Source organism: Mus pahari, chromosome 6 (assembly GCF_900095145.1).
Source record: "Mus pahari chromosome 6, PAHARI_EIJ_v1.1, whole genome shotgun sequence".
NCBI classification, from domain to species: domain Eukaryota; kingdom Metazoa; phylum Chordata; class Mammalia; order Rodentia; family Muridae; genus Mus; species Mus pahari.
Genome location: NC_034595.1, coordinates 52,547,336 through 52,565,970, shown reverse-complemented (window position 1 = coordinate 52,565,970; position 18,635 = coordinate 52,547,336). Strand labels below are relative to the sequence as shown.

General features: G+C 43.3%; 1 protein-coding gene across 5 annotated transcripts in view; it reads right to left on the bottom strand.

Annotated features, from left to right (window-relative positions):
- The window catches only part of Dnajc6 (DnaJ heat shock protein family (Hsp40) member C6), a 149,196-nt gene that overhangs the window by 43,997 nt on the left and 86,564 nt on the right, over nucleotides 1–18,635 (bottom strand). For 4 of the 5 annotated variants that reach the window (XM_029539741.1, XM_021199900.2, XM_021199899.2 and 1 more), the window contains 3 exons: nucleotides 5,850–6,000; nucleotides 4,761–4,810; nucleotides 4,530–4,678 (listed from right to left, as the gene is read on the bottom strand). In XM_029539741.1, coding sequence (XP_029395601.1) covers nucleotides 4,530–4,678; nucleotides 4,761–4,810; nucleotides 5,850–6,000 — 350 coding nt within the window. Of the gene's footprint in view, nucleotides 1–4,529; nucleotides 4,679–4,760; nucleotides 4,811–5,849; nucleotides 6,001–17,577; nucleotides 17,626–18,635 lie in introns of those variants that run through there. The other variant, XM_029539742.1, reaches the window with a different exon arrangement.

The following is an 18,635-nucleotide window of genomic DNA, read 5'->3' as shown; positions in this document are numbered from 1 at the left end:
CTGACTTCTGCACTACTAACAAGGCTTTCCCTGCACTGTCCTCCATAGGTGGATAGAGAAGGGCAGGCCTGGGCAATATTGAACTCCACTGCCTAGAACTTCAGGACACTGAGCAAGGTTAGACCTGTTCTCTATTCACCCAGCTTTTTGTTTTCTCCAACAGTATTGCCAAGAAATATGTGGAACAATAATTCTTGATATTAAAGGACATAGCTACAAGCCTGTACAGAAACATACATACACACACACACACACACACACACACACACACACACACACACACAGTGGATCAATACAGTGTTAACACTGGAGATGGTAAAAAAAAAAGATTTGGATCTAGATAGCACATTATTGAGTGTAACTTATGAAATTGTATACTTCAAGTGGTTAAAACTGTATCATTGTTTTATATGTGTGTGTGTGTGTGTGTGTGTATGTGTGTGTATGTATATTCCCATAATGTTTCTTACTAGTGCAAGAACCTTGTTAAGTTCTCTGAAACACACCAATTGATCTAAATACACAGTGTCTTTATCCTTGTTTCTCATTCATATTAGGAGTATTTGTTTTAGGGCTAGAGCTAGCTCAACATATACTGCTCCTGAAGATGATCCAGGTTCAGTTCCTAGCTCCAACACTGGGGGGCTCACAACCATCTGTAACTACAGTCCAGAGGATCCGATGCCAGGGTTTGGCTTGCATGGGCAAAGGTGCATATGGTTCATACACCTATGAAGATGGTACATAAAAACTCACACAGGTATATCCATAACCATTAAAAATAAGTAATTTTCAAAATGAAGATTTGGCTTAGCTAATTTGTCTTTTTTGGTCTGAATGTCACTGACGGCATTTGTACTTTTAATCCCCAAGGGTAGATATTTTTCTATGAATAATAATTTTTTTTAAAAAAATTCCTTGGCAGTTCTGAATGAGCATTCTAGAGCCTCACTTTCAGTGTGAGTTTATTTATCTACATTTGTTTGGAGTCAACTCCATTACTAACTTTAGACTACAAAATCCCTGTCCTCTGTGCCTACCTCCTGTCACATGTGCAAACACTACGAACTGCTATCTGATTGTCTCGTGTGACTCCCGTTAATTTACATGGCTTTACAACCATGGAAGTTCACCACAACACAGAAACAAACCATCAAACACACACAAAACCCAACCCTCCGAAAAGAAAACCTTCCTGATACAACCTGCCTTCCTCACTGCAACCTGTACCCCGAACATTCATTCCACCACAACATCTAAGGGGATGTGACAGCGTTCAAGTTTCATAGAAACAGAGCTAGGTTCCACGAGTCTGTTAGTAACATCAGTCCTGTGGTACACAATTTTCAATACTGACCCTTTGTGGGAAAAATCTACCTACATTTATTAAAGATGAGATTTTTGTAGCAAACCAAGCGCTTCACTAAACTGGAAGCAGGAAGGTGTGGTTCTAGTCCTCACTGCCCGGAGCATAAGGACCAAGAAGACAGACTGTCTCAGTATGTGACGATGAGATGCCAGTCAGTTCACAGTCAGCGCTGGGAGAGGAGGGCAACTCTACTTGGAAAGAGATGTGCCAAATCAAAACCTGAGCTGAAGGGACCCACTCGGATTTGGGGACCGTCTTCCTGTAACTAAGGGTTGAGAGACACAGGTAAGTGGGTCCAGTTCTATTTTGACCAGTTCCGCTGGAACTCCTGGGGAAGGGTTAAAGATACTATGTAATCTGTAGTAGGGGAACGAATTGCAAAAGTCTAGAGTATATGAAAACTCTCCCCCTTAGTGAAAAAAGACCAGTAAAGGAAAGGATGGCCAGCCTACAGCTCAGATGGCTTTTTATGAAGAATATATAGTTTATTCAAAACTAGTGTGTGTGTGTGTGTGTGTGTGTGTGTTGAATATATGTGAGTATGTGAGTGTGAGTGAATGTGTGTAAGTGTATATGTATATAAGAGAATGTGTGTGTGTGTGTGTGTGTGTGTGTGTGTGTGTGTGTGCATCATTTGTACATTCCTGATTGGCACAGAGACTCTAATAATGAAGGACTGTAAATGATGACTCTAGAGAGGCAAAAGCCCCTCATGATGAATCTACTAAGACACTTATAGCTTTTGGAAAAAGCTACTCAAGCATATCTTCATATGTATAAATGCTTCTATATCCATTTACGAATTTTCTTACCTTTCTACCTTTGCCATGAAGAGAAATGACAGCACCTCTTCCCCTGACAGTGTGCATTCGTTCCTCTCTCAGGACCAGCTGCACGTCTGGCTCCCACACTGAGCCCCTCCCTCCACAGACTCCACAGTTATTATTTACATTCAATGTTAGGATGCCCTGCATTCTCTCTCCGAGTAGGCTTAAGTGCCTTGACAACAAGAACTACATATTTCTACTCTAGGGACAATGTTTAACATTTCTTGGCACATCCTGTTATTTTTGGAAACATTTATTAGCCATGCTGGGTACAGTTCTATATATCAAATAAAGTAAACATGGTCCCTGGTCTCCTAAAGCGAATGAGAGCAGCCAAGGATAGATGCTCAGTACGTAATCCCTGTTCCCTCTTTGTCAATGAGGAGCAGTAGGAAGAGCCTTCGTTACACTATCAGGTGCCTTTCTTTATAAATACTTTTATAGAGCTCACTGGGTAAAGCGTTTGTCGTGTAAGAGTAAGAACTTGAGTTTGGATCCACATAAAAGCCAGACATGGTGGCATGCATCTATGACCCCAGCACTAAGAAGCAGAGAATGGCAAGTCTTGGGGTTCACTGACCAGCCAGTCTAGCTGAGGCCCCAAGCTCTGGGTTCAGTGAAAGACTATGTCTCACGAACAAAGGTGGAGAAACAAAGAAGATGCCCCAGTGTTGGCCTCTGGCTTCCACATGGTCCTGCACACACACACATGCATACAAATATAGAGCATGGGGTGTGGGCTTTTGAGAAAAGCTACTCAAGCATATCTTCAAATACATAAATGCTTCTATACCAATTTTCCAAATTTTCTAACTTTCAGTAGGAAACTGAGCCTGGTCATAAATATACCAAAGCCAAATGAAACTTCTATGAAATGGTGCTCAGGATATTCCATTGTCCTTCCATTATGAAAATAATGGCATTTGGTTAGTGTCCAAATAAGAAAATGTAGCCTCAAATAATTTAAGCATAGCACTGCACATCTGTAATCCTAGCACCTGGGAGCTAAAGCAGGAAGAGCGAAAGTTCAAGACCATCTTGGGCTGCGTAGCAAGACCCTGACTCAATAAACAAAAAGACAGTTGTATTCCACAGAACACCAGGCTCCATGAATATTTTAAATCCTCTTGCTTGGAATCATATAGTAGAGAAAACAATAGTTAGAATGTTAGTTTATTATGATAGATTTTAATGAACTACATGCAAAATTCCACCACAGAATGGAAATTCAGTCCAACCACTTCAAAATGGTTTTTATTGATTATCTGCCTTCCCGTCTGTCTATCTGAAACAGAGTCTTGCTATGTAGCCCAGGCTAGCCTTGAACTTGCTGTGTACCCAGGCTGGCCATGAATTTGTTATCCTCCTATCTCTGCCTCCAATGTGCTGAGACCACAGAATTTACTAGCTTCAAAACTGTTTTGTGATACTTCTCAGAGAGGAATCCCCACAGCAGGGGTAGCAGAAGTGTCTAAGACATTCCTTAGAAATGCAGAGTCTTACTCCACCCCCATCCTACTGGATCGGAAGTTGGTATCTCACAAGCCAGCCAGGGCTATGTGGCAAGACTTTGTGTCATTAAAATTTTAATTTACAAATTAAAATAGCATCGCCAATCCTATATTAAAGATTGTTTTCATGCTATCCTTCATTTATAGGATGCCAGAAATACATTACGATTTTAATTTAATTTAATGAGCATTTTTTTTTTTTTTTTGCTCTCTGTATATCTGTATACTACATATGTGAAGTGTCCTCTGAGGCCAGAAAAGGGTATTAGACCCCTAGGACCGGAAATTATAGCTGGTTATAAGCCACTATTTAGGTGACAATAATTGAACCTGGATCCTTTGGAAGAACAGCAAATGCTTTAACCTCGGAGCCATCTCACTAGCCCCAGAAATATATTATTCTTAAAATGTTCTATCTGTACTGTTCTAATGGTCTAACTGAACTAGCTTCTAATGATACCATGATGCCATGATCAAAGGCATCATCAAAAACTATGGCTTTTCTATAGCAAATTACCCTGTGCAACAGTTCCATTGCTAAACTGAGCCTCATAAACACTGAATGCTTTGAGCTGCCAGCTTCAGGGGTGTTTCATTGGCAGGCACATATTCTTGGAATTATTATCACCTAAGCAAAACCTTCAGAATATTTTATAACAAGAATTTTTGTGGTTAGAACGGTCCAGTGTTCATAGTCCCTCACCTCATGCGCCTATGAGAAGGGCCCCAAGGATACCTTCCAAGGTCAAAACACCTTCAACCACGCAGATAGTAAACCAACAGCACCCTCAACAACCCTTGCTCAGTGGGAAAGCTCCTTACCCGGCTGTGGAACTTGGCAGTTCGGTAAGACTTGGGTGACAAGTTGTATACTGTGTAGTGGTCAAGATGTCTGGAATCCAAAAAGCTACGGATGTCATCAACCTGATTCCTGAATCCTATGTCAACACTGTCCACAGGAAAGGACATCACTAGGAGAGGTCACACAGACAGAAAGTAGGTTACTGTTACTGAACGGCACCTCAGAGCAGCCAACAGATGCGAGAACCTTACCGATAATCCTGGAGGTGACGTAAGTAAAGTCTAGGTCTCCCTTCGTGTAGCTAAAAGTGAGGGAGGAGAGGGTACGCATTAGAGCAATCCAAATATGTCAAGGTTTCTCTCTCTAGCACTGAGCAATCCAGACATGTCAAGGTTTCTCACTCTATCACTTAAACATCATGCATCAGACCACTTGTGGCATAGTTAGATCTCCTCTATCTCTTTTCTCTAATCACGGAGGGAAGACAGCCCACATCCTCTGGCCTCACCACCCACCCGTGCATGCTGCTGCCCCACACAGGCCCCTTGACGAGCACTATCAGTCTTGGAATAGAACTGCCTGCCATGCCTTTCCTAACACTGACGGTTCCAGCGTGTCTGTCCACCTGAAATTCTCTTCTCTAATTGTGAACTGCTATGAAGAAAGAAAGAAGTGGCTGAGAAAAAAAAAAAAAGACCCCATGTCCCTTCCTATCAAGGTCCTGATTAAACAACAGAGGAAATAGGAAAGTTTGCCTTTTGAAACAAGATTAGAATGTCAATAAATATATCGGATTTGACTTCTGATTCAAGACTGCATATTGTAACAGAAATTAAATGAATAATTTTATAATTCTTAAGAATAAAAAACTACTGCATTATTCATGTAAGAATTTTCATATAGGGGAAGAGAAATTAACTTCCCCCACTAAATAAATGTTGAAGGACTGCATGATATAAAAGTTCTGTTTCCATTTCAACCCTCAGACTGCCTGTGCACTATCTGAACTAATTCTCTAGCCACTCAGAGACACAAATCCTATCAGATAGTTTGACACCTTGCCTTACACCATATAGAGTTTGTAAGCACAGACATCTCATTGTGATCCACACTGTTTATAAAGCCAAAGTCGGTGACAATCCTATGCTAACATACCAATGAGATGAGACCCACAGGCTGTACTTCTAGCCTCAGAAGAACTTAACATAATGGTTTATGCTGATCAGAGTCAAAATGATGTCACCAAGTTGATACTATGTCAGCCCAATAAGAGGCTGGCAAGCAACCAGATCCCTTGGAAGCCTGGGTTCCGCCAGCCTCGCCAGGAAGAATGTACACACCTGCTAACAGACTGGATGACCCTGGAGGATGTATCTTTGAGGGTGTCTTTCAAGTTGTCCTTCAGGTTACTGAATAGCCTCCCGGCACCGCCTTTCACCATGTCAAAAAGGCCTCCCCCATAGCTGGGCTCCATGTCTGGAGATGAGGCACCTGCGAAGGAAAGGCAGAAAGTTACTACAGTACTCAACACCAGTCCCTCTTAATCCCACAACAGGCATGCCATGTCTAAAAGACTGGGACTGTCCCAGCGATTGTGGACTGCTCTCAGAGTATATTGACCCAGTCTTAGCAGTGCTGCCTATACCCAGAGAGGGCAAGGTAAGTTGTTGAATATTCACTCCCAGGATCATACAGAGTCTACAGAGTCATGTTGTACAACGCCAGGGCCACTATCCACAGCAACATATCCCTTCCGTCGTGCCTAGAACTGTTTAGTAGTCACTGCTGTGACTTATCAGGCGCCTCAGTGTCCCTTCCCTTGTGACTACATGAAATCGTATCCATTGTGGCTAGCTCTCGTCAGCACTATTGATACTTGGGTCAAGGACTTCTCTGTTGCGGTATCACCTGTTTCGCAGGGTGCTTAGTAGAATCCCTAGCCACCACAGAGTCTGGTACTACCTAGAGATCCAGGAATCCTCTGGGGGCTTGGAACAAAGCCTCTTGCAAACGCAAGGAAGAGGATTCTATTTTTGTCATTTTTTTTTTTCCCCTGAACTCTGATCAAATGAGGTAACTTTCTTTGTGCTTACTGATTGGAATGATGTTTTTGTTTTAAATTTTAAGTACCTACTCTACTCTTATATATGCCTATAAATACATGCTATTCTCCCATACTGATCACTGATCACAGGAGCTGCAGGTGCCTGTTGCATCATTAGGAATCTATTGCAAAGCGCTACTGTATTGGAAATTGCCAAGAGCAGTGAATACTGGAGAATAAATAAATCTTTTTTTTTTTTTTTTTTTTTGGCTTTTCGAAACAGGGTTTCCCTGTGTAGCCCTGGCTGTCCTGGAACTCACTTTGTAGACCAGGCTGGCCTCGATCCACCTGCCTCTGCCTCCCGAGTGCTGGGATTAAAGGCGTGCGCCACCATGCCCAAGAATAAATAAATAAATCGACATGTGAGCAAATGTTCTCCATTTCCCGGACTTTCCTATCAGCAGGAACACTACTTAGACCGTGCATGGTGGAACAGTTCCCCACAATTGGAAATCGTTCATTATTCTTATTGAGAATCAGTGAGACATGGTCTTATTCTGAAGCCAAGGCTGACCTGGAATTCACAGTGATTCTCCTGCCTCAGCTCTCCACATGCTAGGATTATATTTTTAAGCCGCTATGTCCAGCCTATTACTCTAATTCTACAGTAGGAGAAATAGAGTCTCACAGAAGAAGGCAGCTCATCAACAGATTCAGCGAACTAGAACAGCTAACCATTCATACCCATGTGTGCAGTTCTAACATCTGAGTGAGAACCAGCCCCATCCTGCCATCTCCAGCCCCACACTAGTCCACAATTCTGACAGCTGTGACCAAAATAGTCTTTCCTTGCTATTTCTTCATGATCCTCCTCCAAGCGAAGAAAGGGCCATCCTAGAGAATTAGGCTGTTCCTGATTCATCCCAAGGATCATCCCAAGGATCATCCCAGCTCAGTTTCTGGACTGTTGCATTCTCTCTTGGAAGGTCACGAGACCCTTACCTAAGTACCCAGCTGCTCACATGGAGATGCCAAAGCTTTGAAGTTCAGACTCCATTTTAGAGAACCTGACCTAAGTTTGAACTCAGGTAAACTAACAGGCTGGGACCTAGCTAGCATTAGTTTCTAAGTTGCCCCCTAACAAAACCTGAGCCTACCTCCAGTCTCTAGGCTAATCCCCAACAAGACCAGCGTTTCCAGGTTACACCCTCAACAAGACCAGTGTCTCCAGCTTATTCTCCCAACAAACCGGAGGTTACAAGCCCACCCCTTGCCTAACGACCACCAATGCAGAGGGAAGCAGAAGTTAAGTTTATGCTGTGACTCCCAGCACTGGCCAATTGTGTTATAGGCCACGGGAGCTTTCCAATTAGATGCTTGCACACGTACTCCCTGCTTGCTGTTTACTATAAAGCCTTGCCCCATTAGACATCCAGGGCTCCCCCACCACCAAAACTGTCCTGTGGCATAGTGGTGCATTGCAGGGGTGCGGGTGGGGGAGAGCTAGCTCAAATAGCTCAGATAGAATAAAGACCCTACTGTGAGTTGCATCAGATTGGCTTCTGTGTGTGTTTTGGGGAATCACTAACATTTCCCTAGAACAACAACATCTGGTGTATGCACCTCAGCCTTGGGTAGTGGCTAAGCAGAGAAGACTTGGAGGGGGGGGGGATCCATCTATACAACTAGAAGGAAACCCTCATCCCTGCTGAGCAAAGGGAAGACCTGTCGGGGAAGAACACTCACAGGCATACAAGTAACCCCAGGCACTGTGACAAAGCCCAATAAACTCATTGGATCCCTAGAGTGATTTTGGAGGAGTCTTCCATTAGCAACCACCAAATGGGGTTCATGTCTGAGATTTATGGAAACATCTAATGCAAAACCTATGAAAAAGGACAGATTATCTCCCTTTAAGAACATGCATGCATAAAAAAAAAAATGGTATCCTGTTTTCATCTTAAATACACTGAGGACAGAGAGGCATACAATGCTCTCACCAGTTACAACCCAAAGTGCTCTGTCTGCACACCATCCTCACCACTTTCAGGGAAGACATCAAGTTGATTATCTAGACATCTCGCTGACTTAGTTTCACACTGGTACAGAACACTGAGACATAGGCCTATTAAACGATAAAAAAAAAATGTCTTTGATCACCAAAAACTCCCTCCTGGCATCTCAGATCTCACTCTGCCCATTAGAGCCCTGGAATGCTGGAGAAGGCAGAATGACTTCCCAGACCTCATTTATAACACCCATACATCCGAACCACATCGCATAAGCCATGGCACAGGAGGCACACCACGTGATTTCTTTCACCATCATGGCTCCTTTGGGTAGCCATGCCAGCTTTTCCTAGTGAGGAACATTGGGTGTCAAAAGTAAAGATTTTTGCGAAGTGTATTTTTGTCTCCAGTAGATGAAAGAAAGTGAAAAGAGGTTTTAAAAACCTAACTGAGCACAGGGCTATATGACATGGTTGGAAAGTGACAACACAGAAAAAAAACCAGTGGCCTCAGTACAGCAAGACTGAGCTCTGGCAATTCCAGTCACTTGTCTCTCTTTATCTAGTCTAAGAAACCCCAATGACTTTCCTATATTTTAATTGTCCAGGAAAGAAGAGTTAAAAGGCACATCAGTTCATATCATATGACAATTTTCTGAAGGCTGACTTTCAATGTCTGGAAGTAAAACGTTATTGAAATTCGGGGCTAGAGTTGTAGCTCAATGGTAGATCACTGGCATGGGATGCACAGAAAACAAGAGCAGAATGAGACTTCACGTGCTTATGTCCGGTCAGTGGCGCTTCCACGCTGCTTTGAGGGAGTTGTACAGCCGTTGACACACCTGACAGCCCACGTAACCTAAAATATTTACCAGCTGGCTTTTCAAGGAAGTTTATTAACGTCTGTACTAGATTATCCACCTTAAATGCTACCTATGGGAATCATGCTAGCCAGGCTCCTCTGGCATCTAAGGATGGAAGAGGGTACCAAGGTAAGAAGTGAAAGTGTATGAGTACCATATAAGGAGAAAAACCCGGCCTCTGTTTCAACTCCAGGCAGATTCTTATCTGTGACATTTTGTGTTTTTAAAACCTAAGCTCACAAAAGACACATGTCAGAGCCGTACCCTGCCTCCCCACTAACCAACTACGTGTAACTCCCAAGAATGTCTGAAATGAGTTTTCCTAGGGGTTATCAGTACTTAGGAGAGCAGCATCACCACATTGTATCTGGCACACAAATTGCCTGACCAGTTCTTACAACACTGTTGAGTCTTGAGAGAGGATACCTCCCCCTGAACTGCTCTCCCTGAACTGTCTGTTCACCCATCAGTGTTAACCTGTTTGTTTGTTTGTTTGTTTGTTTGTTTGTTTGTTTGTTTTGAGGAAGACTGGAGGCAATGAATATCCATTTGACAAATGCACTCTTCAGAGGCTGGCACAGTGTCCAGGTGGTCCCTTACTGCCTCGCCAAGTAAGGGAGGTAGAAAAGGCAGGTGAGACTGCCCATAATGGGCATCATATCCACCTGTGATAACAGAGTCAAAGCACCAAAAGAAAAAGATGGAAAATGTTGACAAGGGCCTCACAGCCTATAGTGAACACTATCACACCACACACACACACACACACACACACACACACACACACACACACACACAGCTCACGCAGTGCACCTGTCAAGGGTACTCTGCACTGTGTGTAGTCTTATTTGGTAACTCCAAATAAGGTATACTCTCTCATTCAGTATTATATCATGAAAAGACTCAGAGGCAAAAAAATAATAATAAAACATACTGACTATGGTATTGTTTTGAGTGGCCAGAAACTACAAATGATGTATTTTAACATATTTTTAATTGTATGTGCATAGATATGCTTTAGTTATGTTCCTGTTGCTGTGAAAAGACATCATAACCAAGGCAACTTATAAAAGAAAGCACTTAAGTTTGTGGTTCATGGTTCCAGAGGGTAGCAGAGTCTATAACCATCTGGGCTGGGAAGCACAGTGGTAGACAGGTGTGGTACTGGTATGTTGTGGATGGGCCTGGTGCTGTTTGTATCTTGATGCTAATTCCACTCTCCTGAGAGGGGTTGCGTACTCAGGTGACTTCTGTGAACCAATCCCCTAATGAATAAAGGAGCCAATCACTTGGGTGAGTAGGAGGAACTTTGGGTTGGACAGAGGAAGAGAGGAAGCAGGAAAGTTAGATCTTTTTTGGTCTGGATAGTGTAAGAACAAGATGTACATATATATATACTAATTATAATTATATGTGTGAATACATAAATATGCATACATATAATTAACCATTTAATTACCTTGTAGAAGAGAGACAGCTACAACTAATCATAAAAGGAAAACCAAAATATAAACGTTATCTATACTAGTAAAAGATAAACACTAAAGTGTAGAGAAAGAATTCAGAAGTATTTTATACTTCGGGGGTTGTGAGACAGGATGTGGTATAATCCAGGCAGTCCTCGGGCTCCATGTACAGCTGAGGGTGACACGAAACTCCTTCCTGAAGGATCCAGTTCCTCAGTGCTGAGATTATAGGCATATACCACCACAGCCATCTCATAAATCATAATTAATATAAAAGAATAACATCACTAGCCCAAGCTTATGAGATGATTCTTATGACCTGTCACTGACCTAAAGTTCACAGTGACACTAATCTTCATATTACACCAGAGGCCGCTCCACTCTTCTTCCCATTCACTCAAGAAGACAAATTCACAGACCCATCAGGAACCTACCCAAGCTCCCACAGTCACTGTGCTAGGGTTTGCAGCCAGCCACACTGTTCCAGAGCCCAGCCTTTTCCCACTACATTTTCAAATGACTTCGAATTATAAAGTGATTTTTTTGGGGGGGGGGTTTCTTTAAACGACTGAATTTTCTAGATTTTCTACACTTCACAGCTTCACAGTTAAAAAGCACATATAAAATAAGAACAATAACCAAGTGTTTTACCATTATAGCTCAGTACATGCTTACTATCAGCTGTGGGGCCCTTCTGGGCATGGCAGTTCTAACAGGACAGTTTGTCAATGGCCACTGAGAAGCAATCCTGCTTACCCCAACCTTCTAGTGGCACCTATGGCTCTCTAACTGCAAGCAGGCTGAGCATCCTTCTGCTGAGATTCCATCTAAGAGTCCAGGACCTTAAGGATTGAGAAGTAATGGCAGAGAACAATTGGCAACAATCACAGGCCTGGGGCCATCAGCCCTCCTCAGTGGGTCCTCCAGGGCCTCCACAAAGACGCCTCCCCAGCATCTTCCATCTGTCTTCTTTCCAGGAAGCTCTATCCCTGGTTCTTGTAACTGTTACCGTTCAAGGCCAACCAGCTTGTTAGGTAACACTGATAAAACCAACGTCACTAATGGAAATCTAGTCATGTTCATTCTTTTCACAAGGGCCATTTTCCTGTGTGTGTGTGTGTGTGTGTGTGTGTGTGTGTCACCATGATATACTTGTCACCTGGCATCCACAAAGTTGGTAGGTGTGGGAATGAAATCCAAGACCACAAAGCGCCTTGGCGTGCACTGCCAGCTCTTATCCCAACAATAAACCATGCCTTTGCTACTAAGCTTGACCAAAGGCAAAGAATCCAGTGCCATTGCCACAAAAGGCTTCCTTATCCCAAGGTAACAGATATTTCAGTCTTGATTTCCCAACAATTAAACAAATAGATCACATAGGCATAATAAGATTCCTTATTAAACAGTCTACTGCTTTGGCTTCCAGAACCACTGCTCCCCATTCAGCCTACTCCGGGGAGCTTTCAAGGGGAGAATATGAACTCTGGAGAAAAATGGCTTAGACTTGAGGGTGGGTCTTACTACTCAAAGCCCACTGGAGAATATAATTATATTCCCCTAGGACTCTTTATTCCTTTCCAATGGTACCAACTAGAAAAAAAAACTTTCCTGCATGCCTCATGTTATCAGTAGGATGAAAGGAGACCACATATATTGATGATTTGAAGCAATATATCTTTTTTTAAAATGATCAGAAATTTAATTGCATCCTTAGAAATACAGGTATCATAGTAAGTGAGGCCAGGGATTGCCTACAACAGCAAGCCAGAGAGCACAGGCATCTAAGCACATAAAATAAGTTTGTCACCTAGAAAAATAAATAAGTAAAATTATGCAAAAAGTATTTGATGCTCCCTATGCCCATCGAGGTAGGAGGGACTCAACACAGCTGTCAGTATTAAAATGCAGGCTGCTTATTAGTCAGAGTGGGTTCAGATCTCACTTTGCAACTAGAGGGGCATGCAGCCTACAGCTGCTATATGACAGTCCCCTGCCCCGCAGGAAGGGAGCACCCACACGCAGCGGTGGGAGGACTGTGGGAGCTAACGTCTGCTCTCAGCTGACGCCCAGCCAGATTGTGAACACCCAGTAAATAACAGTTAGCAGAGGCTGTGGAGAACGCCATGACCGATGCAGCCGGCATCACAAAGGGCCACATTGTTCTGACTCATAGTTGGAACAGCCAGACTGGAGAGTGATACAACAAGGAACTTCTAGATGCTGTGCGTGTAAAGTTTTCACTGAGGGGATTCAGAACAAAACTGCTCAACAGAAGCAGAACTTTCTGTATCTCTGAGGTTCTGTTTTCCATCTTGTAGAGCTCTGGTATGGGACACATATTATAAGCTACTGGTAGAACACTAGCATTCAGATTTGATACTAGGACATGGATTTGATATCACCCGTTTTAAAATATTATGTGACTTATGTGAATATAAAATTTGGAAATGAATTACATGATTTCCTAAGTCCCCTCCAGTTCCAAAACCCTTTGATGGCATCATTTTTTATAATATATTATAATAGAAAGACTTCCTATTAAGTGTTCTAATCTAGGCACTCTATTAAGTAGTTTCCATAAACTACAAAATAAGACCCTCATAGTATGCACATGTAAGCATTTGATGTTGTCAGCTTCAGTTGTCAACATGACACACCTGGGAAGAGGGAACCTCGGTTGAGGAATTACTTTCATTGGATTGGCTTTGGGACAACTCTGTGGCATTGTTTTGATTGCTAACTGATACTCCTACTGTGAGTGGGAACATTCACAGGACCGTGGGCCTGGGTCCCTGATTGTGAACCAGACGTAAGCAAGCAAGCAAGCAGCGTCTTCCACGGACTCTGTTTCAGCTCCTGCCTTCACGTTCCTGCCTTGAGCTCCTGCTCTGGCTTCCCACAATGATAGACTGTAATCTGAAAGCTGAAATAGACCCTTTCCTGGACACATTACTTCAGGTTTATCACAGCATCAGAAAGAAAGCAGCACCCCTGTAGGGAAAAGCTGGGCTCTGCTTAGGTTTAGGAATGACACTGACAAAACCAAAGGCTTCAGTTATTACCTACCTCCCAACCCTGCCTCCTTCTGTGAGTGTCTTTGCCTCTCATGGACCCCATGCCATTTCCCACATTACTCTGCAACTCCACCTCAGGACTCAGAGAAGACTGATTTGCATAAAAATGACTCAACTCTCCTACCTCCAGGACTCCAGTAACAGAGAGCCCGTTTCACACTTTTTCACATCTCCCTAGGGACATAGAGAGCCTGGCACATCATAAGGGCTCAGTAAACATATGGGATACTAATGTTTGATGAGAGGACCATAAAATAGATAGGAAGAGTTAATTGAGAACCAATACTAGCCATTATTTCACAAAAGGATCGACAATATTAAATTTAAAAAACAAAAAAACAAAAACCAGGCATGGCGGCTTATCTCTCTGATCCCGGCACTTGGGAGGCAGAGGCAGAAGGATGTCTGAATTTGAGGCCAGCCTGGTCTACAGAGTGAGGTCCAGGACATCTAGGGCTATGGACGGGGAGAGATAAGAGTAGTAGTAGAAGAAATATGATGTGGATGAAAACCACATCGAGCCCCGAGTTTAAAACCAGGTTACAACTGGGGATCCAAACTCTACCCAATGAAGCCTCACATGAAACACTATTCAGGCGGTGTCTGTGTGAGCGTCATCAGTAGGTAATAAAAAGAGCTCCAAGAAACAGACCATAAGATGCTCCAGTGTTGGAATTAGCTAACATACACTTTAAAGCTCATAAATATCTTCAAAGAACGGAAGAGAAAAAAGTCTTGAAAAAGAAATGGGGGAGGAGAGGGAGAAAGGGGAGATTCTAGAATTGTAAGTAGAAAATAGGGAATGAAAATTTTGATAAATAAACTTGAGGGCAGAATAGAGAACTGAGGGAAGTAGAGATGGTGGCGGTGATATGTGCCTATAGTCTCTTAGATGAGCACTTAGAACAGTGGTTCTCAACCTTTCCGATGCTGCGACCCTCTACTGTGGTTCCTCATGCGGTAGAGGGTCAAAGCCCACAGCTTGAGAACCTCTGACTTAGAAGGACAGGATAGGAGGATCGGTGGTTCAAGGCTAATGTGAGCTACATAGCAAGATCCTGTCTTGAAAACAAAGGCTGAAAACTGCAAGAACAAATTAGTAAACTTTAGGACATCAACTTATACCACCAAACAGTGAGTGTCCCTTAGATTCCAGAGGGCTTGGGGGTCAAGATAAAGAGTGTGAACTTTTTTACCAAACTCTGTGTAATTGCTTGTACAGTTTGGTCCTTGCCCTGACACACCAATGGCAAAATATAAGGATCAGCAGATTTCCAAAGAGCTATTCATACAGTAGGTTTTTCTTTTTTTTTTCTTTTTTTTTTTTAATTTGTTATAATTTTCTTTATTTACATTTCAAATGCTACAGTAGGTTTTTCTGACAAAGAGATTTTCCCAGGGATGGCGCATCCTTTGGTGCAGTAGTTCTCAACCTGTGGGTCGTGACCCCTTTTGGGGGTCAAAGGATTCTTTCATGGGGGTCATTTAAGACCATCAGAAAATACAGGTATTTACATTACCATTCATAACAGTATCAAAATTACAGTTAAATAGCAACAAAATAATGGTATGGTTGGGGATCACCACAATATGAGAAATTGAGTCAAAGGGTCGCAGCATTAGGAAGATTGAGAACCATTGCTTTAGTGCTTATTTCAGAAGCCACACTCCCACCCCAAGGCACCTGAAGGAAATTTCAAGGCAGTTTGTTTAGCATCTAACTCTCTCAAATAAGTGTAGGCGTAGGACCCTATAACAGTCTGTGGTAGCTCATATGATGCATAAAAATGCTCAGTGAGGATTGGTGAGTTGCAGAACACAGCCAAGTGCTGACTAAACAGGGAGGATGAGAGGTCAGAAGATGAATGTACAGACAGAAGAGAAAAAAAAAAAAAAAAAAAACCCAGCAAGCACTTGGAAGAAAAACTGCTACTTAACTACAAACAGAACTGTCTACACAGCAGGTAGAGGCACTGGCCACTAAGCTTGACAATCAGAGGTCCATCCTGGGGACCCACATGGTAGATGGTGATTCTACTTCAAGCTGCCCTGTGTCCTCCACATGCACTCCTTGACATGCACCCACATACATAGATAACTGTAAAACTGACAAAGTTTAAGGTAACAGGGTAGTGCTTCATTCCATGGGTCTCAATGACAAAGAAAACTGACATTATCTGTTGGCCCAACTTCTAGCATGGCTGTGGTTGATAAAACACTCTAATAAATGTAACCTTATCTCCCCTGTGTGGACACACCAGTCGCTGAGCAAATCCTGTCAATGAGCAGGCTGGGGCACTTCTGTGCTTTGCTAGACTGAGTAGACAGTCAGCCAGGTTTCAACTTTACTCACAGCAGCTGGTGGCACACCCTCGCCTGCGCCCGCTGGATCACAGATGCATGATTCGTACCCTCTCTCTAAGCCCCTCCCCTTCAAAAACTGACATTCTCTGTACTACTTTTCCCAAAGAGTCTCAGCTCCAGTGGCAGCTCCCTGATAACCAGGTAAAGAGAAAAACAAAAGGCATTTGCTACAGGCATAGTCTGATGGAGAGGGTCTAGGCGAGCTGGGCTGGGTAGTGCCTGCTTTTAGCCAAGCACTGGGATGCTGGGAACATGGAGGGATTGAAAAGGGAGACCCTGTGCTGAGTGAGACGAAGTGGGGGAAGGACAGGAAGAGGGGAGGGGAGGGAGGGGAGGGAGAGATGCTTTATGAGCAAACAGACCTGGATAAACAGCACTCGCTTTCCTTATTACCTATATGATGGACAAATTATAATCTGCTTAGATCTCAGTTTTTCCAATTGCAAACTGGAAACCTATGGCACCCTCCAGCCATGGGCATGACAGGGAACTAATGGAAAGATAGATATGAACCTAACCATCCCCTAAAAGGCATCACATGCAATTCTTGCTTACCTACCTAATACTGTGTGGGAAAGAGGGGGACAGGGGGTAATAGACAAAAAAAGGAAAACCAAAAACACCACAAGGAAAGGAAAGAAATGAAGGCGTGGCATGCATAACAGAACTGCCACGTCCTTCATCCTTTTGGGGGCGGGGGAGGGGAAGGTCACTTGGCTTTTGTGTGACTGGTGCAAAGAGCAAGCCTAAGATGTCTTCCCCATGGAGCACTTCACAGGGTAAATCTGTCACACATAAAAGGCACACTGTCTGCGCCACTTACAACCCAGCCAAGGGTACCTTGAGCCGATGTGAGTGCAGCAGTGCTGGCTAGACCAGACAGTACTCAGAGAGCTCACCACCTAGGATGCAGGAGGACACACCCTCAGAAAATGGACCTGAAGAAGGAATCCTCCTGTGTGTCCCATCCTGCCAGCCCCTTTACCAATCACAGAGCCTCTCTCTCCCTGCTCCTCACCAGCAAGCTGATCTGGCTGTCTTCCCTGTTTAATTATGCTCGAATAACCCCGACAAGGCTGGCTGAGCCTAGCTGTAAATCATGACAGTGGAAATCCTAAAATAAAAGCAAGATTAACGACGTGACCTCAATCTTGACATGAAGGTCCATTAATTAGAAATTATCGCCTTAATTGAATTCTAGGCATAGCATCGCCATCTGGATTACATTTTCTGCAGCCTGTTTTCTCACCTCTATCAAGATAACGGACTTGTGCCGATGACGACTCAGCCCAGTACTGAACTCTGCAGAGAAAGACAGGTCATTGATTATTTCCCAGTATCCTAGTTACCCAACCCTCAGATCAGCCTGAAGTCACACTCTGAAGGGGCCACCACCATCACTTCAACCATTCTGTTTTCTTCATGCTCAACCATATGATGTGTAACCTCCCTGAACCTCTGCTTTGAGATGGCAGGTATTAATAATAATGAAACACACACATACACACACAGTGCTCAATAAGTTATCTGCCATATTCATTTTTTTTTTCATCATCAACTATCATTACCAAAATTAGGGATGGAGGAAAGAGCTGTGTGACCTTTTTGGTACAGGCTGCAACCTGACTGACTACAAAAACAACACCACGAATGGAGTAGAAAAATCAGTTACACCCAGCACCTCCTTGAGCTTAAGGCTGCATCTGTCTCTGCTTGACCTTTGATTGATCCCAGATTCTCTTCTGTTTCCTGAAGTCTGCCACTGAGCTTGTGCCTGGTTTGGGGACAGAGACACACATACCAGCACAGAGAGGTGAGTAAAAGGGAGGAAGGCTGGAGTCTAGGGATGAGTCACGTATGTAACATGCTGTCTTCAGCACAGATTACAACCCAGACATAACTCTGGTTTTTCACAGAACCGGGCATCTTGAGATGTATTCGAGGCATGAGAGGTGAGACTAGGAAACTCAGTGGTTTTCAGCCTTAAGAGGCGGTAAGGACAAACTGACCTTCAAAGGAGACAGGCAGTGTTTGAAACCACTGTGGAAGGCATGGAGATGACTCTGTTGAAGGGTTTAAGACAAACTTGAGAAGAAACAAGAAGGGCTGAATGAAGCCATGATGGATATAAAGCATCCAGCACTACACTTCCTAGAATGACAGTAAACCAAACTGAACTGAACTCATCAAGAAACCAAAAGCTCTAACCCACTTTTCTTCCTCCTTTCCTTTCCTTTCCTTTCCTTTCCTTTCCTTTCCTTTCCTTTCCTTTCCTTTCCTTTCCTTTCCTTTCCTTTCCTTTCCTTT